Below are 23,234 nucleotides of genomic sequence, written 5' to 3'. Positions count from 1 at the left end.
TAGCAAATACATGATCATGCTCTACCAACCTCTAACCTTTGACCTCTGAACCTCTGAACATGCCCACAGGACTAAAGCGCTGATATTGGTCAGCGGTCTCTGTTCATGAGAGAAGCACTTGATTTCAAGTATAAGTATTGATGCAGACCTGGAAATCAGACAGCTCCTGAAATTACGATTATTTTGAATGTCACTCTCACTTCATTTATTAAAAAAAAAAAAAACTGAATACATATGATGACACTATTGACTGTAAACACTTTAAAGGGAAGACAAATTTGAGGTGCACTGTATAGAATGACAACTGTAGGTCCTGTAGGGTAATTTCATATACCAAAATATGCCAAAATCAATAAATAAATCAATACGTAAATAATGTAATATTGAAATAAAAAAATAATTGAATTAATATTGAAATAAATAAATGCATAAATTATTAAATAAATGTCTCTCAAAGACCTTCGACCAAGCTGTCCACCATCAGCTCTCTGCATTTCTTTCCCATCACTCACTTCTTGATCCTCTGCAATCCGGCTTCTGCACAGCTCACTCCATGGAGACTGCTCTCCTAGCAGTCACTGACTCCCTCAACTGTGCTTGGGCGGCCTCGCCTCCCTCTCCTCAGTCCAAATCCTCCTTGATCTCTCTGCAGCGTTAGACACCTTTGAACACTCTATATTTCTATCCTGCCTCGCTGATCTTGGAATCCCTGGAACTGCTCTCACCTGGTTCTCCTCCTACCTCAATGACCGGACCTACCAAGTAACATGGTGAGGTTCTTTATCCACACCTCAACCTCTCCTCACAGGTGTACCTCAAGGCTCTGGCCTGGGCCCCCTCCTGTTCTCTTTCTACACATGCTCCCTGGGCCCCCTCATCGCATCCCATGGTTTCTCCTACCATTTATATGCAGATGATGCCCATATCTTCCTGTCTTTTCCCTCCTCTGATCCAACTACTACCAGCCCGCTTCATCTCATCCAGAACTGTGGCTCGCCTGGTATTCTCTCTGCCTCGATTTGCATACGCTAGTCTGCTGCTCCACAATCTCCAAATAAATAAATAAATAAATAAATAAATACATGATGAAATACATGTATACATTTCAATATATTTTTCAGCATTTATTTATTTATTTCAACATGAATTAATTTATGTATTTATTTATTTCAACATTAGATTATTTATTTATTTAGGTATTTATTTATTGGTTGATTTTGGCACAAATTATCATCCATATAATATAAGAACAAACTGAATTACTTGTGCCAAGTCTGCTTAAACACATATTTTTAGTATATTATTGCCTTCGTATTGCATGATTGTCTTTATTATATTTATTTTCTTACATTTATTACATTATTCTGCTGTGTATTTCAATTTTTGTCACTGATGTTCTTTGCAGTGGAAGAACCTGTGTGGGTGGTGAATAAGAGGTCCCTCACCATTACCAATGGTTGCATAGTCAGAATTGCAAGCTTGGGAATAGTGCAAATTGTGCCACAAATTCAGTGAAATGTTTTCAAAACAATTTTATTATAATATTTTCAGTTGGCCTGCATGCCCTCCACTCATATTTCAAAACACTGCAATAGACACAAAGTTAGACCTCAGGCATATTGTCAGGAAAATGGCATAACTATTGAGTAAAGAATTTGTTTGGGTGTTGGGCAGGGTAGAGGAGTTTGTTCCAGGGTCCTCCAACTAAGCAGCTGTTGTCAATGGTGGAAAGTAAGGCAAAGAATTGTTGACAGTCCACAATAAAGTTCAAACACAGGTATTTTAAGCCAAAATAGATGTCCTATAAATTAATTGCAATTGTAAAACTAATCAAGATCCAGTGCAGAAAACATTTTTGTTATTCATGGCAAGCATTTTATTAGTATTACACAAGAGTCCAAAATTGAACATGTCATGATCTATTATATTCTTGTGTTTTTAAATTATTAAATGCTTAAAAAAAAAAATCAGCCAGCTACACTTTGTGCTAATAGCATGTTTTTACCACCCCCCTCCCCTCATTTATTTTAACATATCAACAATGTCTGCATGCATCGGTGGGTGTTCATAAAAGTCTATGGGGGTGTATGTCACATAGAGTTCACATAGAGTTCACTCTATTCACTGTTTTGGCTCTAAAATGAATCCATCCATTAAATTTAAAGCTAGGGTGTGCAATCTTTTCCAGAAACATTTTTTGTTATACTGGTTGAAAGTCTCTTCACATCCTGATAGCAATCAATAATTGAAGTGGTCTAAATGTAAAAATTTATCTGTGGAAGGGACAGGACTACAAAATGATTGACCAATCATTGCATTCGGTTCGAATGTAATGATAGGATGTCCTTCCTGTTTGTCAATCTATATTTGCATACCACCGCGCAACTTTTTTGCGCAATCACACGTCATCAGCACGGGTTCTTTGACGCTGTGCAGAGCGAGTGCGAGAATGGAAGGTGAGCCGCAGCTCCTTATGTTCCTCCTGAACCACCAGCAAAAGGAACCAAGAAAAGAAAGACCGTGTTAGAAACTTCTACAATGAAAAAAAGTCTGGATCAAGAGCGTGCTAAAAGCAGAATTAACATTGGTGTTGCTTTTCCACACTGGAGGCAACTGCGGGACTCAAAGGGTCTGAAAAATGACACCATGGTTGCTGTTTTTCTTTTGGACAGGTAATTACATGGTTTCATTTGTTTTTGATATATTTTGTTAATGTAATTAAGTATTTAGCTCATGTAGTGTGAATGAGATATGAGGTAATCTGAAACCGTTGCGATCGATTCCAACAACACGTTTCTCCTCTTGACTCTGTGTGTGTGTGTGTTCATGTGTGATAGAGAAGGCGTGGCTTTGGAGACACCTCTGAAGCGAGGGCGGGCTCTATGCTTTCAAAGCTAGCCTCTCTGGATTACACACCCTAGCTTTAAGCATCCCTGGCTGCAAAACCTGACACCTTAAATATGTCTAAACTGCAAGGAATTAAGGGGGAAGGGGAGGAGGAATTCAAATCTCCGGTTAAGAAGAAACACAAAGATACTCTCTCCGTTACTGAGGAGGCCCTGAACATTGCCATTACAACTGCTCTGCAACATTGTATAATGTTGTGACAACATAAATTACATGTTAGCAGGCTGTACAGGCTGTATGCGCTCAATCTGTGATGTTACCCACTTAGCCTTTAAGACATGAGTTTAAAGAGGAAGTAGGATACCGGAAGTTTGGGCTTCTTTTCATTCTGCAGGGTGTTCCAGGTGGGTCGGATCTCGTTAGCCCAAGCCGCAGTTGTTATTTTTTTGTTTTCATAGTTTTGTTATTGTATTACCCAGATTGCACGGCAGCGTTGAGCCAACGTCAGCCCGAGTGATCATGAGTGGTCATACCGACGTTGGAAGATGATGTCGGGCCATCGTATTTTTGCTTTTTGCCCACGTTGGCCCGATGTTCAAAACGACGATGGCCCGACATTGGTCCATCCATGTTTTAATCTTCAAATGTTAATCCCCAAAATTATCCGTTGCTCTTATCCAGTATCCAGTGTTGCTCATTCCTTCGCTGTCATGTAACCCTCAGTGTTTTCAGGTTCTTGATCTTGTAGAAATATATTGCAGAAGAGCAGAACTACAATCACACTTTGTCAATGCTTTGTTTTCTCTCTCCCTGGTGAGGTACAAATGCGGGAAGCTTCAGAGAGTATTTCTAAAATGTGTATGATCCAATACACTCAGTTATTTAAAAAGGTGAGGTATTATACGTATTATATATGTTCAAGAGAACCAAGCCTAAATAAATAACGCATTTAATATTAATTAAGTAAGCAGTAGCAGTAGCCACTTACGTATTACGTATCCACAGATCAAAACACGGCATGTATGATCGTATATTCAAATCACTCAGCAGAAGCATTATTTAGGAATAACAAGCATTAATTTTATTGACAAATAGTTGATGAAACATTTAGAAGAATAAACAATAAATGTCTGATCTTGCTTCTCAGTGATCGAGTTCCTGAATCCTCTGGAAACGTCTGGCTCAATTCTAAACAGAAAAAAACAACCTGTAAAAGCATTCAATAAATACAAGCCATATTAATTCCTTTAACTGTAATCTTAATTATCAGTATTGAGCACTTGTGCAACTGCTGAAAAAATAAAAACGGCGGCTGTGTGATTTGAAGTGCTCAAAAAATAAAACAGCAGCTGTGACATTTGCAGCAGCTGCGAGATTTGGAAGTGCTGAAAAAATAAAGCAGCGGCTGCGACATTTGGAAGTGTTGAAAAAATAAAGCAGCGGCTGTGAGATTTGCAAGTGCTGAAAAAATAAAGCAGTGGCTGCAGCATTATCTGAAGCAATTACGGAAAGGGAAGGTACATTGTAAAATATATTTGACTTATGCTATTGGACAGCAAGCAAGTCACATTGGCCAAGTCTGCTTCTCCGGAAGAGTCAACAGAATTTGAGAAATGGGCGCCAGTAGTGAAGATTGCGGCATCACTTACTATTTTGACAGCCGGAAGTCCCGCCCTCCTTACGTACCTTTGAACCGGAACTTCTCTCTCCTCCCCAGCACCCCCCCCAGTTACCCGTTGACCCTCCCTCGTCAGCCATCTTGGATGATATTGGCCATTTGTAAGGTCATAGGTCATCTGGTAAGATGGTAGCCATTTTGTTAGTGTGACATCCATCATGGTGAGTGTCCAAGGGCACCTCACCCTGCTGGTGTGGAGGTGTAATGTTTAATAGCATAAACTGTGTTTCATGATACTGTGTTGATAAATTAAAAAATAAGAAAATAAATGTTTTATATATATTAGGTTATATTGTTTTATGATACTGTTTTAGTAAATAAAAAAATAAGAAAAGTTTTATATATATATATATATATATATATATATTAGGTTATATTGTTTTATGATACTATTTTAGTAAATAAAAAGAGAATAAGAAAAGTTTTAAATATATATATTATTTAGTTAGTTTATATTGTTTTATGGTACTGCTTTAATAAATAAAAAGAGTATAAGAAAATAAAAGTTTTATATTTAATTTGAGGTTATAATGTTTCATGATTCGTTTTAGTAAATTAAAAAATAAGAAAAATCAAAGTTTTATATATATTAGCTTATAATGTATACATTTGAGAAAAATAAAAGTTGTAAATACACATATATTTTATTTTAGATTATAATGATGATTATACTGTTTTAGTAAATTAAAAAAAGAAAAATGAATATTTACCCAGAGTGGGATTTGAACCCACATGGACATATGTCCATGTGTTTTTAGTTTATGTTTTATGATTAGGCTTAGGATGATACTGTGTTGGCAAAATAAAAAAAATCAATTAAGAAATGTATAGACTTACATATATTGCATGTCATTACATATGTATTTAAGCAAACAGAGATAAACACACATACCTACAGTGAGGGAAAAAAGTATTTGATCCCCTTCTGATTTTGTACGTTTGCCCACTGACAAAGAAATGATCAGTCTATAATTTTAATGGTAGCTGTATTTTAACAGTGAGAGGCATTTCAAAAAAGTTATAAATTGATTTGCATGTTAATGAGGGAAATAAGTATTTGACCCCTTTGACTTAGTACTTGGTGGCAAAACCCTTGTTGGCAATCACAGAGGTCAGACGTTTCTTGTAGTTGGCCACCAGGTTTGCACACATCTCAGGAGGGATTTTGTCCCACTCCTCTTTGCAGATCCTCTCCAAGTCATTAAGGTTTCGAGGCTGACGTTTGGCAACTCAAACCTTCAGCTCCCTCCACAGATTTTCTATGGGATTAAGGTTTGGAGACTGGCTAGGCCACTCCAGGACCTTAATGTGCTTCTTCTTGAGCCACTCCTTTGTTGCCTTAGCTGTGTGTTTTGGGTCATTGTCATGCTGGAATACCCATCCACGACCCATTTTCAATGCCCTGGCTGAGGGAAGGAGGTTCTCACCCAAGATTTGACGGTACATGGCCCCGTCCATCGTCCCTTTGATGCGGTGCAGTTGTCCTGTCCCCTTAGCAGAAAAACACCCCCAAAGCATAATGTTTCCACCTCCATGTTTGACAGTGGGGATGGTGTTCTTGGGGTCATTCCTCCTCCTCCAAACACGGCGAGTTGAGTTGATGCCAAAGAGCTCGATTTTGGTCTCATCTGACCACAACACTTTCACCCAGTTCTCCTCTGAATCATTCAGATGTTGGCAAACTTCAGACGGGCCTGTACATGTGCTTTCTTGAGCAGGGGGACCTTGCGGGAACTTCAGGAATTCAGTCCTTCATGGCATAGTGTGTTACCAATTGTTTTCTTGGTGACTATGGTCCCAGATCATTAACAAGATCCTCCCGTGTAGTTCTGAACTGATTCCTCACCATTCTCATGATCATTGAAACTCCACGAGGTGAGATCTTGCATGGAGCCCCAGACCGAGGGAGACTGACAGTTATTTTGTGTTTCTTCCATTTGCGAATAATCGCACCAACTGTTGTCACCTTCTCACCAAGCTGCTTGGCGATGGTCTTGTAGCCCATTCCAGCCTTGTGTAGGTCTACAATCTTGTCCCTGACATCCTTGGACAGCTCTTTGGTCTTGGCCATGGTGGAGAGTTTGGAATCTGATTGATTGATTGCTTCTGTGGACAGGTGTCTTTTATACAGATAATGAGCTGAGATTAGGAGCACTCCCTTTAAGAGAGTGCTCCTAATCTCAGCTTGTTACCTGTATAAAAGACACCTGGGAGCCAGAAATCTTGCTGATTGATAGGGATCAAATACTTATTTCCCTCATTAACATGCAAATCAATTTATAACTTTTTTGAAATGCGTTTTTCTGGATTTTTTTGTTGTTCTTCTGTCTCTCACTGTTAAAATACACCTACCATTAAAATTATAGACTGATCATTTCTTTGTCAGTGGGCAAACGTACAAAATCAGCAGGGGATCAAATACTTTTTTCCCTCACTGTAGGTATGTGTGTTTATCTCTGTTTGCTTAAATACATATGTAATGACATGCAATATATGTAAGCCTATACATTTCTTAATTGATTTTTTTTATTTTGCCAACACAGTATCATCCTAAGCCTAATCATAAAACATATAAACTAAAAACACATGGACATATGTCCATGTGGGTTCAAATCCCACTCTGGGTAAATATTCTTTTTTTTTTTTTTATTTACTAAAACAGTATCATAAAACAATATAACCTTAAATATATATAAAACGTTTATTTTTCTTATTTTTTAATTTACTAAAACAGTATAATCAAACATTATAATCTAAAATAAAATATATGTGTATTTACAACTTTTATTTTTCTCAAATTTATACATTATAAGCTAATATATATATAAAACTTTGATTTTTCTTATTTTTTAATTTACTAAAACGAATCATGAAACATTATAATCTCAAATTAAATATAAAACTTTTATTTTCTTATACTCTTTTTATTTACTAAAACAGTATCATAAAACAATATAACCTAATATATATCTATTTAAAACTTTTCTTATTTTTTAATTTACTAAAGCAGTATCATAAAACAATATAACCTTAAAAATATATATGTATTTAAAACTTTTCTTATTTTTTAATTTACTAAAACAGTATCATAAAACAATATAACCTTAAAAACCTTAAGGGTTCATCTACAGTATCAACCCCAGGAACCCTAAAAGGTTTGTATTAGAACCTTTACTTCTTAGAGTTTAAGTATAGGCTGAGTACTGTAATTGTATAAGAAAAATATGTTTAGGTAAATTAGTGTTACCATAAGCTTTCATTCATTTCTAATTCATTTTAGGACACCCCAATAACTCTATTAATATAATATATAATACAAATATGTGATTTATGTTTTCAATAAAGCACTGTCACACTGCCTTGTAATAATTAAGTACAGTTGTTAATTTAGTAAATCTAGCTACTATTCTGTCTCCTACCTAAGCTTTCATTCATTTCTAATACATTTTAGGACAGCCCTATAACTCTATTAATATGTCACCACAAAGTGGATAGTGAGCAGAAGATCACAAAAATATTAATATGAATACTTTGTGAACTCTGCAGTTGGCGCCCCTTTCTCAAATTCTGTTGACTCTTCCAGAGAAGCAGGCTTGGCCAACATGACTTGCTTGCTGTCCAATGGCATAAGTCAAATATATTTTACAATGTACCCTCCTTTTCCGTAATTGCATCAGAAAATGCTGCAGCCGCTGCTTTATTTGTTCAGCACTTCCAAATATCGCAGCCTCTGCAAATGTCACAGCCTGCGTTATATTTTCAGCACTTCCAAATCTTGCAACCGCTGCAAATGTTGCAGCCGCTGCTGTATTTTTTCTGCACTTCCAAATCTCGCAGGTTTTGCAAATCTCACAGCAGCTGTTTTATTTTTTCAGCAGTTGCACTTCAAGGCCACCATAGTTTTTAAATATTTATGTGTTATAAGTTCCCTTCTGTCCTGTAGCCTTTAAATTACATTCGCGGCTAATTCATTGTCTTCTTTAGGAATACAAACAAAAAAACTAGTTTTGTGGCATCTTCACACACACCTATATATAAGAATGAAACCGGCTCACTGAAGAAAAATACAATGCGAAGAAAATTCTTCTGTTCTTCACAAATTTAAAAACATTCGCTACATAATGACTTATGTATATATTGTCATTTACATTCACTTTAAACCATTCCGCAAGCCTATTATTTGATTATTATTTAAAAACTGATATTTTGAATACAACCACAGTCATACATACAACCTGGTACTTCACATAATTAAATATTCTACTTTTCAATACATTTTTACAGTAAATTTAAAACATTTTAATAATAAGTCGTGAAGGTAAACTTACTTTCCAGCATGCTATTCGGAGATGCCTCTTCTCAATGTGGTCTCAAGGAAGAGCGCTCAAGCACTTTCAAATGAAGCTGAGAACATTTTTGACAGTATCAAACATATTTATAATGATTATTGCACTGATATCACATCTGTTGGCATTTAGTCAGACATGATCCATCTTGCCGACCGTAACTGCTGTCCAACCATGACAACCATATGTTGATGTTGGTCATCCTCCACCTCCCCAGCCTACTGCTGTCCGACCATGTCAACCATAATCCGAATTCGGCAATACGTCACCCCCCCAACCGCGACTGTTGTCCACCCATGCCAACCATATGCCGACTTCGGGCCAACGTCCTGTGCTATCTGGGTAGTTAGGTAGATTATGGATTTATTTTCTATTAATCACATGTAAATGGAGGCAAATTGCGATCAAGGACCCACACTGGATTTATCAAGCTGCTAACAAGTGACCAGGCCAACTGAGAAGACGACTGTCTAATATAGAGACATATATGGGATATTCTATTCCTTTCTGTAAATCATCTTCAATATGGAATAATTATAAATTGTTAACTAATCACCAACCTTTTATTTATACAGCCTGGTCTACTAGGGGTATCCATACTCTCAGCAATATGTTTAATGACACTGGCCTTTGCACATTCCAGGATCTAAAAGAAAACTACTCCCTCCCAGGTTTTTCATATTTTATTTACTTACAACTTAGGTCAGCCCTACAGGCATATGGAGTGCCATGGAATATGGAGCTCTTTTCTCACCCCATGGTAGGTAACATGTGTTAGACAAGACCAACACCCATGTGGTACTGTGTCCAACATTTATGAATGTCTCATTTCACAAAAGTGTCAAATTCTTGGGGTTTTTAAGTTGTGGAAGCAAGAACTGAAGGATCTAGGATGTTCTCCTGACTAGCACACAATATGGGTAAATACGTTTATGTCTTCTAAAAACCCAGCACATCAGCTTATACACATCAAGGTTATTCATAGGGCCTATGCCACTCCACGTTACCAAATTAAATGCACCTTAGATCCCTACTGCTGAAACTGTGGGTCTGGTACAATTGGCAATATGCTGGACATGTTTTGGGACTGTCCTGTAGTAACTAGACTATGGTCCCATGTATGCACTATACTGGCTCGCATTTTGGAAGCAGACATACCCACTATCCCATCTCTATTACTTTTAAATGATGACTCCTCTATTTCTCTCACTGCATCTCAACGGAAATTCTGCTTGCAGGCCTGACAGCTGCAAAAAAGCTATTGTCTTCTCTTGGGTATCTCCTAATGCTACACCACAGCAAATGTGGCTGGGTATGTTTAAGGACATTGTTAGGCTGGAATGTACTACATCCCACATTAACAAAGCTCGAGCATCCACACTCCACATTTGGGGTCTGACCCTTTCTGCACTTTCCAACATCCCAGTGCTATGATTTTAGTGTTATTCTTATATTGTGTTTCTATTGTAATGTAATGTTCTTATTGCAAGCTCTGAGAATACTGTATATAGTTAATTGTCGGATTTGTTTTCATGACTGTCTGTCATTATCTTCTGTATTATGTATTTTGATGAAAATAAAATAAAAATATCACAAAAAATATATGTATTAATGTCTTTTTTTTTAACTATTACCAAGTTGGTGATCACACTCAGTGATAACATTTTCATTAATGTATGCTTACTCATACATTGCTAGAACTCATGTTGCTTGTTTGTGATTCCCCCTTCCCTTTAGCAGATACCTAGGACTTCATCACATCATGTCCACATTGTTATCCATTAGAACTAGGATGTATGTATGATTTGTATTTTGTCAACTGTATATTATAACTTATGCATTTCTGTAATTCTGTCTTAAACTGTAATTGTATTATGCTTGATTTAAAATTTGTGCTGTATTATTGCACTTTTGTATTGCTCATGTAACCTGTAAGTCACCCTGGATAAGGGCATCTGCCAATAAATTAATAATTATAATAATAATAATAATAATAATATATAAAATAGAGAAACATACCCATAAACACAGTGGGCAGCAGTAAGTATCCACTGTGGTGTAATGACTGACCCTCCACAGAGGTGTTCCCTTTGATAGTGCAGACTGACCTGCCAGGGAAACTGGCCCTTCGATGACACATTGCCACCAACAATACGGGTGTTGAACTGTGGCCTTGAGCCACACTCTGTGAGGCAAATAGCATGGACAATCATAAGTAAAGGAAAACATCTCATAAGTAAGGCAAATTAATATGATCTGAATTAAGATGAACTAAAGAATAATTTAAAAAACACAACAACTAAATATAATTCTTGGTAACATTTAAAAATAACAGCAGCCATTTAATATTTATTCTACACATACCTGTATTATGAGTTATAAATCCTGTGGCAGCAAAAGTCTTCACTTGCCACAAAAAGCTTGATTGACTAATCAACCAACTTAACAATATGGCAGACTGAGTCATGCATGTTTCATCTTGTCCAGTCAATTAGTTATTTCCTTGGACAGGCACCTTGGAATATTTTATTAGATTGCACAATCAAAATCACCAGGCACCTATTTTTTGGAGTGATATTGATAAGATATGAATTGGTGATCACTGTACATAGAACTCCCTCTAAAGTGTTTAAAAGGGGTGTGGTGCCTGGCCAATTGACCTTCCATACATGATAAGGCAATTAATCAATTTACTTCATAAAAGAGTGTGTTTTCATGGGACATTATCTAATTTGGTGTTCAGTGTGAGGTCTATAGACAGTGTGTGTCTATTCAGTCACCCAAAGAGTTGTAATTTCCTATACTAAGTATGTTATTCCTATAATAAGTATGTACAGTATATTAAACATAAAACAGAAACTATATAGCATAGAAATGTTTTAAGTATATAGCACAATATTCCTCACAGAAATGTAGTCTTTATATAATTAAATTATAAATCAGTATACTTAGTAGTGGTCAAGTTAAACTATTAAAGCCAAGCTCAGGAACTTGGTTGACAATTACTTATCCACTCTCTTCTTTAAAATAAAATACAAATTACAAGTTGATAAGTTACATCCATTCTAAATCTTTTTTAAGATTTATAATCTGATAATGTTAATAAATTCAGCAAGTTTCAACCTAAATTACCTAAATCAGAAAGAACAACATGCTTTGAAATTTATGCTGAACAAAGGGACACACATAGATGGTGATACACTGTTTAGAGGGGAACATGTGCAATTCCTAAAATTATGAATTTAAGTGTTGCTAAAGTATATATTTAAGAAGTATAGCATTTTTCCAGTTCAATTCTATCATATAAGCAACATTTACAATTGAAAACTCAATGTAAAACACTGGGGCATGTATGCTCTTTCAGGATTTCAGGATTTGTTGTGTCATAACTTCTTAGACAAAGCATCAAATTTGTCTATCCCTGTGATATGAAATTCTCATTCAAAATATACTGTTAAGACACCATTTCAAATGTTATTTACATTGACCAATACAATAAGGAAACATATAACTAAAGACTGTAAGAAAGAAACAGAAAAAGAAACAGTAACTTCATTTAAAACAAGAAAAAAGGTCTCAATGAAAACCAGATTAAGTGAAATACCAGATGTGAGTCCAGAAGTAGCTTATGTCATCAAAAAGATGAAAAACAAACAACAACAAAAAAACCTGAAGATAATGGAATCACAATGGAGATCCTGAAAGAAGATGGAGAAGAAATGGAGATTAAAAGAAAGAAGATCCAAAAAACAATATGCCCATTAGTCTACTTCACATCGTATATGAAGCATTTACAAAGACACTAACATTCAGAACTGGATCATATTCAAGTACTGTGAGTAGTATTAGAAAGATGTAGAGAATATGAGGTTCCATTGTGCCTTTACTTTATTGACTATGAGAAACCATTTGATTCAATATATACAAACTCAGTCATCAGGGCTCTAAGAAATCAAAACATTAAGGAAACATACATACAATTATTAAATATATTTACAACAATGCCACATCAATAATCTGACTCAAATCATCAAATACTGACAAAACCAAGATCTACAAAGGGGATTCTATGTCCAGGAGACAATATCTCAAACTCTTAGCAATACTTGAAGAAGTGTTCAAGACTTTATACTGGGGATTAAAAGCATAAATGCAGCTTATTTGAACAACCTACTATGACAATGTCATCTTTGCAAAAACACCTGCAGACCTGCAGCTTCAAATTCAAAAACTCTCAGATGCAAGGAAGAAAACTTTAAAATGAACTTCAAACTTCAAACAAAAAAAATGTAATTACATAAGAAAGAACATAAGAAAGTTTACAAAAGAGAGGAGGCCATTCGACCCATCATGCTCGTTTGTTGTCTATTAATAACTAAGTGATCCAAGGATCCTATCCAGTCTATTTTTAAATGTTCCCAAATTTTCAGCTTCAACCACATTGCTGGGTAGTTTGTTCCAGATTGTGACAACTCTCTCTGTAAAGAAGTGTGTCCTGTTTTCTGTCTTGAATGCCTTTAAGCCCAATTTCCATTTGTGTCCCCTGGTCCGTGTGTCCGTGCTTATCTGGAAAAGCTCCTCTGGTTTGATGTGGTCGATGCCTTTCATGATTTTGAAGACTTGAATCAAGTCCCTACGTAGTCTCCTCTGTTATAGGGTGAAAAGGTTCAATTCTCTCAGTCTCTCTGAGTAGGACATTCCCTTCAGACCTTGAATAAGTCTGGTTGCTCACCTCTGAACTGTTTCTAGAGCAGCAATATCTTTCTTGAAGTGTGGTGCCCAGAACTGTACACAGTATTCCAGATGAGGTCTAACTAGTGCATTGTACAGTCTTAACATTACTTCCCTTGTTTTAAATTCTACACTTTTGACAATATACCCTAGCATTCTGTTTGCCTTCTTTATTGCTTCCCCACATTGTTTGGATGGAGAAAGTGAGGAGTCCACATAGACTTCTGGTCTGTCTCATGCATTACTGCATCTAGATCTGTACCTCCCATAGTGTAATTATAGTGGACATTTTTGTTACCTGCATGTATTACCTTGCACTTGTCCACACTGAATTTCATCTGCCAGGTGTCGGCCCACAACTGAATATTATGTCTGCTGAGCCACCTATTTTAGTATCATAACCTGCAAATCTGACAGGTTTGCTAACTATCCCAGAGTCCAGATCATTAATATAGATTAGAAAAAGCAAAGGTCCTAATATTGATCCCTGTGGAACTCCACTAACAACCTCACCCCAGTTAGAAGCAACTCCTCTTATCGACACCGTCTGTTTCCTATACATCAACCAGTTCATAATCCATCTACTTACTTTACCCTGAATGCCTACACCTTCCAATTTGAGGATCAGTCTTTGGTGTGGAACCTTACCAAACTTTTTGAAAATCTAAATATATCATATGCTTTCACTTGATCTACAGCTGCAGTTGCATGTTCAAAAAACTCTGCTCCTCTATTTTCTGTCTAATAATTTTTTCCAACATTTTACAGGTAATACAGGTTAGACTGATTGGTCTGTAATTTCCTGGCTCAGTGTTGTCCCCTTTCTTGTGGATAGGTATGACGTTTGAAGATTTCCAATCAGTTGGCACATCCCCTGTTCTAATGCCCCGTTTCCACTGGCGGACGTGTTTTGTGGACGGTTAACTTGCTGGTGCTAGACGTGTCTGTAAGCGTCCGTCCCGCCCATTGAGGACATGATTCGCTTTCAGAAGAGAGGTGTGCGCTGGACTTGCAGACACAGGAAAAGATCATATACATTGTGTCCGAAGATATAATCTCAAGTGCCGTGTGCGATCACAAAGAAATTACAAGTTTAACGTGGAGTGAAATCCACGTACAGAAACAATGACTGCTTACAGTTAATATTCAAGTGTATTAAAAACTTGGTTTTCACAGGACCGGTGCAGTGCCCTGACTAGATAATAATCGGATCGGTAGCAGACAATTTTATTAATATTTTATTATTAAGTGAGTCACGCTGTGCCATTTAAAATACATATATACTAGCACAAATGATGACGATAATAATAACAATACATATTCACTATTTAGTATTATTGTTGCACATGGAAACATATTCTTATGGGGATGTGTTTGTCTGAATATAATGTTGTCTATACACGTTGACCTCCTCCTAATATCTCTTAACAGAAACGTGTATTTATTACGCTGTTAAAGCACAAAGAATAAAATAGACACACAAGTCCTCTCCACGTCAGGCTGTGTCGCTCGTAGTGTTTCCTGTCTCTGTTTTTAACACAAACACAAACCAAACCAACAGTCGCTGCTCCTCCCATCAGAGGGACGGACTTCACAACAGCCTGGTTTACAGAAAAAGCTCTGGGACGCGTCTGAGGACGGATGCGTCCGGCACGGCATGGCACGGCACAGACGCCATTGGAACCGAGGGATCAGTGTCAATTGGAATATTTTAGTTAGCGGCCTATACATTTCCTATAAATAAGTACTGTCATAAATGTACCATATGGCCAAGGTGATTTGTTCGTTTTTAATTCTGCTAATCCCTTTAGTACCTCCTCCTCTGGTTGTTAACCTGTGGCATGTTATCTGTTTTTTCTTTTGTAAACACTTCTGTAAAATACTCATTTAGAAAATTTGCCACATCTTGTTCATTTTCTAAGATACTACAATTTTTAGCTTTTAGTGGTTTCACTACCTCCTTTAATGACCTCTTGCTGTTATAGTACTGAAAAAAGCTCTTCTCATTAGTTTTAGCTCCAAGAGTTTCTTTTTATTTCCCCCATTGCTTTCCGGATCCCTTTCTTAACATCTCTTTGCAGTTCTACATATTCTTTGTATTATTTTTCGTCTCTATCTTTTTGTGTGTGCTGTACAACATTTTCTTTCTCTTGATATATTTTTGCATACTTGTTTGGTCCTCAGTTTCTAAGTTTTGGTAAACATTTCTCCTAGGCCTCTAGTAGTATATTATTGAAATATAACCATCTATTTTCAGCTGAATCTGTATCCAGTGTGCCCCAGTCTAACTCTAAGTGCTGCTTCATACCTTCAATGTTTGCTTTTCTAAAATTGTAGACCATTGTTTTGGACTTGGTCCTTGTGTTTTTTGTTTAATACCCTTCTGACTCTATCTTGGTCATTTGAAAATATCAAATCCAAATTGGTTCCCTGACAAATTGAGTTAGAAAGCAGTCATTTGCAGTTATTTCTGCTTCTGTAGACCCAACAGGGTTTTCCCAGACTATGTTTGGGAAATTGACATCCCCCATTATAACAGCCACATCCTTGCTACACGCAGTCCTGATTACATTGTACAATGCAACATCTTTCTAAATACCTGAATTGGGTGGTCTGTAACACACTCCTACCACTAATCCTCCAGATCTTTTTTTTCAAATGTTTATAATATAATGCAATATAATGCTACCCCACCACCTCTTCGATTAGGGAAAGTGACCCAATTAAGCCCAACAAAATTTTTACATGTTTTCATATAGATATGTGAATTGCTTCCCAATAAAGTGGGAATTAAATAAAATATTAATCTGTCATCTTGTCACGATTACCCTCGGGGAGCTCGGGAACAGGGGACCCAAGTGCAGTGTGTAGTGGGACAGGCGCAGGTCGAGTGCTGGCGGATCAGGGCAGTGGAGGCTAGACAGGGACGTGGTCGTGGTCACGGGCGATGGTCGAGGGAACAGGGCTCAGAGGAACAGGGCTCGGAGGAACAGGGCTCAGGTCGACAAGGAACAAGGAGACAAGGCTTGGAATCGCAGGCAGAGCTGACGAAACTTCACCCTGACTGAGGGAAGTGAGGGGAATATAAAGGAACAGGAAACCTGGTAGGAAGGTGCAGGACGAATAGGAACAGAGGGATAGAACAGGAGTGCACATGGGTGACCGGGATGTTAATAGACAGAGTGACGAGAGCAGGGAGAAGGCAGGGAAATGGCGGCCCCTAGTGGGGATAGAGGGGGAGCGCTAGGGGACCATGACACATCTGAACACTTGTGGCAGATTATGTCATACATTTACTAAATTAAATTAACTTATTAAGTGAAAAGTCTGGAGTGGGCTTATTAGGTACATATGTACCTTATGATTAGACAGAAAAAATTATTAGACAGAAAATAGAGGAGGATCTTAATGAAAACCATATTCTTGGAAATAGTCAACATGGGTTTAGACGAGGCAGATCATGGGACTTGGTCTTCAAAATCATGAAAGGCATCGACCACATCAAACCAGAGGACCTTTTCCAGATCAGCAGGGACACATGGACCCAGGGACACAAATGGAAATTGGGGTTCAAGACGGATAACAGGAGACATTTCTTCACACAGAGAGTTGTCACAAGCTGGAACAAACTCCCCAGTGATGTGGTTGAAGCTGAAAATTTGGGAACATTTAAAATCAGACTGGATGGGATCACTCAAATATTAATGTACACCAGACGAGCATGATGGGTCAAATGGCCTCCTCTTGTTTGTAAACTTTCTTATTACTTCTTATGACCCTTTAAGCCAACAAGTGTCCCAAATAAGCCCACAAGGGTTTTAACAGTAAATTCTACAAATTGTATTGATTAAGCACTTAATGTTTTATAGATTATTGAAATCAGACCTCAAATAACCAACCTAACCAAATAAAATTATATTTTTATATGATCTAAATTCCAACACATGGAATTGTTGCACTTATAGAGGCAGTGTTCTGTGCTGGTGTGCTGGTTGTTGGGGTTGGAGCCAGGGCTGTTGGGGTTGTGGAAGTCTGCACAGGTACATCAGAAAAAGGAACATGATTTGTGGCCACTTGTCTGTCCACCCGGCTCTGGCTCACAGGGAAAATTCCAGTGCTCTCAAAGCCACTAATGATGTTCTCTGGCTTGAGAGCCATGGAAAGCACATCTAGTTTCAAAGGGAATTCCCCCTTTCAAAGTTTGTCCCTGCTAACAAGGGAATGGCAGCACAGTTCTTTCCTCCATTAACTTTTGACTAGGGATGCATCGATCAATTGGCCACCGATCAGTATCGGGCCGAAATGGCAAAAAATTACCATATTGGCTATTGGCCAATTGCTTTAAAATGGATGATATTTCTGTCTGATGGTGCTGCTTTTATTGTGTCTAACTAAGCATCCGATTTATTCAACTCTTGTACCTTTAACAAAATATGAATGACGCACATGAACTACAATGCAGTTCCCCCCCGACCTGCTCTTGTTCTATAGGTCAATACATAACAGGAAAATATTGGTATCAGTATCGTCCGATCTTGTTATATGAATATCGAATATCGGCCCAGAATTTCATATTGGTGCATCCCTACTTTTGACTTCACCAAACACTGTCTTGTCCAGTGGCTGGAGGATGTGGGTGAGGTGAGAGCCGGAGAAGCACAACCCCATTTTCTCTGGTCTTGGTTGAAAGTGCCAGGGAAATATCTGAGGCATGACCATCAAAAATGTATACTCTTGGCAGTTCCATGTCAGAGATCTTTGGCAAAAACAGCTTCTCAAAATACTCTACTCTAAGAACACAAAATTATTCTTCTCTGTCCATCCGTGATCCACACGAAATTCGCAGCATGCTATCATGTTGCAGTCCCTATAATTTTGTATCTGCCTACCCATTTTGTCCCCATAATAAAAATAAGTTAAGTAGTTACTACGTATGAAGTTAGTTTATGAATGAAAAGGATGTATTCTGAGTAATATTAATTAATTGAAGGCTTTTATAATATGAGGTACAATGGGTTCTGGGCTTAGTTCTGGGCTTATTAAGAACAATAGTGGTCCATGGGAAATTAACCTTACATTATTTTTATAGAGTTCATGTAAACATGTAATATCTTTATAATAAATACATTTTTTACAACTTAGACCATGTTTATTATTGTTGGTAGAACAAATTAAATTATTCTGCTTTCAAGCCATGTGCTAATAGGCTTTTTAAGGGCGCTGTTCCTTTTAAGCCCATACGACAAAAACAAGTACATTTGTAGATTATAATAATTTATAGAATATTAAATATTGTTTTATCTGAGTAAGCATCTCACATGTTTTGATTTACTATGGTCATTAACAGTTTTTCTCAATGCTTCTATCTGTGTGAACATCATTTTGACAGTGTCACGCGCTAGCTTTGGAAACTCACGAGATCTATATTTTCAAATACAAAATAGTGCTTTTAAATACCAAGCAAATTCATCATATAAGGTTTCATATGATTTATTAATCTCTTAATTTTACAATTCTTATCAATACTCACCAAGTTTGGTCAACACATTCAATAAAAAAGGCTTTTTGGGAGGGCCCCTCATAAAGCAAAGTTTTGGGATGACTTCTAAAAATGCTGCTGCACAGTGGCAGCACAAAGTCATACATAACTCAAGAACAAAAAATGTAATTGACTCCAAATAAAAGGTAACATGACAGTAACAAATGTGTGCATTTGCTGTGATACAGAAAATCCTTCTAATATTTCCTGTCTTTTTTGTATTTCAAAATAAAAGAGCCGATGGGCTTATATGGTACGTGGGCTTAATTAGGTCACTTCCCCTATGCCTGTCTCTCCAAAACTGTGTGTATCCTTTCAACTTGTATTCATCCCCATCATTTTCTGTAAGCAATGTTTCTGTCACTCCTACAACATCATAGTCACACACCAGCACTGCGGCTTCTAGGTCTAAAATCTTGTTCCTTATACTCCTGATATTGAGGTACAAACATTTTCCTACTAGCAGTTTCCCTTGGTTTTCTTTCCTTAATAGAACATCTCCAATTGTCAGAGCTCCCATCCCACCTGGTCCCTAGTTTTAAAGATTCTCAATTACTCTGCACATATGCTCTCCGAATGCACTAGCCCCCCTTCTGTTTAGATGTAGACCGTCTGGTTTGTACAGGTCCCATCTATCCCAGAGGCAAGACCAATGTGCCATAAATCTAAAGCCTTCTTCCCTACACCAGGATTGGTACCTGGATTGGCAGGTGGTACAGGTAGTATTTTGGAGAAAACTACTGTGGAGGTTGTGCTCTTTAGTTTCTTACCTAATGCTGGGGTCACACTACATGATTTTAAGCCCTTGAGCCCGACTTGGCCCTCACGACAAATCGCCACTGATCGTCACAACAAGCAGCCTGGTTGTGTAGTGTGAGACAGGCTGCGATGCAATCGCATGCCATCCTATCCGATCGCAAGCTTGTCTCGTTCGGCACTGTTCATGGAGGGTGACGTAATCAGCAGCCAATGAGAGCTGAGGTGATTGAAAAAGAAAAAAGAAACAGGAAGAATAAACATGACAGTATTTATTAAAATGGTTGTTTCGGGGCAGGTTATTTTAAAATACTATAATACAGGAAAAATATTTTTTTCAAATACAAATACCAGTTAGTATCTGTAATTGATCCAGGTCTGCACAAAATATCGATCCCTACAATACGATGATCATACTGTGGGATGGATATAGCCTGTGTGTTGCTCACCTCCAGCTCTCACACAGAGTAGGCTATTGCCCTCGCCTCACCAGCCATGTCTTCACACAGATCCTCTTTTCTCTCTGCTTTTCGTTTGTCCGCACAGACAAACACAAACAGTAACAGTGGCTTGTGGTTGCATTCTTTCCACAGTTTTGCACAGATCTGCAGAAATCCACTGATCCCATGGTGGAGCAGCGAAGATATGCGCTACACAAACATGACCTGTAAATGTCCATGTCCGTGTTTATTTACTTTTTTTCTGGATGGATCACGTGTTTCTGCGAGATGTGGGGAGTTAAGAGGCTGTGTCGGAGATCCCCACGATAAAGGATTTCAGATCAGTCGTGAAATGTGTGACCCCCTGTACTTAAGTGATCGTGTAGTGTGCGCTCCTTCGCGACACAAAAGACATACATTCGGTGCAAAATAGTCGTTAAGTGTGAGCTGCCCATCATTCACAAAATCTGGTCAGATTGTAGAAATCGTGTAGTGTGACCCCAGGTTAACTCTTTACATTTGTCTTACAGAACCTCTGGCCTACCCCTTTCCTATGTCATTGGTTCCAATGTGTATCATGACCAGGGGATCCCCCCAGCTTTGGCCAGTAGCCTGTCTACTAGCTTAGGTTTAGCACCAGGCAGGCAAGATACCATGTGGGTGTACTTATCACTTATCACACTCTGTGTGATCTACACCTCTAGGAATTTAGTCTCCTAATATAACTACCTCCCTGTTCTGGGTGGGAGTGTGCCACATAGTGCTCTGGTGCTCAACTGCCCTCCCAGTACCCTCTGAGCTGTTACTGTCCAACTCGGTGTCCAGTAGTTGGAACCTGTTGGGCATTTCTAGCTCTTGGATTAACTCTTCTAAGCCTTGTTCACATCCTTTTCTGTGGTTATGACCTACTGTAACCCAGCAGTTCTCTACACTTTCCTGCTCTAAGAGCTCAACCTCCCTAGGTTTTGGCATGCACACCATCTCGCTAATGGGCTGATTGACCAATTCTTCTAGATCACTAATACAGTGCTGATCAGCAAGCTGAGCCTCAAGATCATGAACTTTGCTCTCTAGGACCTCAACATGCTGACAATGTTCACAGATTAAATCTGTTCTTACAGGAAGGCAATAGTTTTGCAAACCTGACACTGTAGGGGCCACATGTTTCTAAATTTAGTAATTTGTTGGTGCCATAAACACTGTCTCTTGGTTTTTGTCCCCTAACTCAACTGCTTGACATTTTTTTTCACTGAGAAATAGCACAGCTAAAGTACCTTTGATTTAGATTCCTGCCACCAATTGACACCTCACTGACTCCACCTCCAAATTAATTAACTAGGTCACCTTTCCTTCAACCTTTCCTTTAACCAACACAGCAGCTGGACTGAATTAACTACAATTAAGCCAACCCAGGAAGAAGATTAGCTTCAATTAAGGCAAAACTAAAAACAAGATTAGGAATGCTAAAACAGAAACACAACAAAATAGCTTTTTCTCTCACCTGTTCTGTCTGACTTTGGCAACTGCTAAACATTTGTATTAAAAAAAAGTCAAAATCTATATCTACCTTGGACAATGTAGGTGGAGATCTTATAGAATAAATCAAAAGGAGAATGAAAGTGGGATGAAGTAAACCAAAACGAAAAAATTTACAGAAACTGGAACTGACACAGAAAAGCATTGCAAGATGCAAGAATAATATTGGAATAGCAAGAAGAGGCAAAAAAACAAATCAGAGAATAAACAAAAGTAAGTGACATAATTGATAGAGTGAAATTGTAAAGGTAGCAATGAGTCAGACACATTGCAAAAACAGACCACAGATGGACAAAAGAAGTTACAGAATGGATCCCAAAGAGATAAAAAAAACACATAGAAGAAGACTATTAAGGATGGGAAGATGTAAGATTTGCTGGTATGACCTGGAAAAGAGATGCTGTTCATCAAAACAAGTGGAAATGTCATTGGGAGGCCATCCTCAAGCAGTGGATCTATAAAGGCTGCTGCTGCTGATCATGATAAATATATTAATTGCATTCAGTCAAGCACAAGAGGAGGCTTCCAATGCATTTGATCCAAATCAGAAATGGCAGTGTAAATGTGCCTACTGTGACTTTTTACAATTTCACAAAGTACAGAGTGGAGGTTCTTGACCAGATGCCTGGTGGCCAGTGGCTGTGCTTTACAATGTTTTGGACAGTCATCATTGCCTTTGTTATATACAGACAATGCACAAAGAAAATATCAGCAGAAGAGACTTCATCTGGCTGAAGTTAGCCACAGCATTTCAGGAGAATACATGAATGAGAAAACTGCAAGATAGCAGGCAGCTGAGATTCACCATAAACAATTGGAAAACTAAACAAATGTAGTTTTTTGTTTCTAAGCCCATGGTAAAGATGGTGTAAAAAAATAATAATGGTGGAGCAATCTCCGCTATTTCATGCACTACATTCTTCCAGGAAGTGAACAGTAAAGGTGGATTTTTTACATTTGGGTGCTTTAATGATTTACTCATTTGCAGTTTATGTAGGCTACTGATGTTACCCGGAAATTTAAGTTTAAAGAAGACCGCGATTGAGCTGTAACTGTCTGCCACTGTCTATGATATAATATTAAACATGAAATATTAATACCAATAGATAAAACATAAACAATTTGCCAGCAGCCATACTATCTCACAGCTCAACACTGGCAATCCACTGATCCTAAGCAGGTCTGGGCCTGGCCAGTACTTGGATGGGAGACCTCCTTGGAAAACTAAGGTTGCTGCTGGAACTCACCCTGGGGTCTGTGTGGATCCCAATGCCCCAGTACAGTGATGGGGACACTGTGCTGTGAATAATTGCTGTCCTTTGGATGAGACATAAAACCGAGGTACTGACTCTCTGTGGTCA

The 23,234-nt window shown here is 37.9% G+C and overlaps 1 protein-coding gene across 1 annotated transcript in view; it reads right to left on the bottom strand.

The window, feature by feature from the left end:
* tmprss3a (transmembrane serine protease 3a) overlaps positions 1–23,234 on the bottom strand; it is a 72,092-nt gene that overhangs the window by 9,781 nt on the left and 39,077 nt on the right. The window contains exon 9 of the mRNA XM_066707624.1: positions 10,891–11,056. Within this exon, the coding sequence (XP_066563721.1) occupies positions 10,891–11,056 (166 nt within the window). The remainder of the gene's footprint in view (positions 1–10,890; positions 11,057–23,234) is intronic.

This window comes from Amia ocellicauda, chromosome 6 (assembly GCF_036373705.1).
Source record: "Amia ocellicauda isolate fAmiCal2 chromosome 6, fAmiCal2.hap1, whole genome shotgun sequence".
Lineage (NCBI taxonomy): Eukaryota > Metazoa > Chordata > Actinopteri > Amiiformes > Amiidae > Amia > Amia ocellicauda.
Note: the sequence above shows the minus strand (reverse complement) of the source record. Positions and strands in the feature narration are given on the sequence as shown.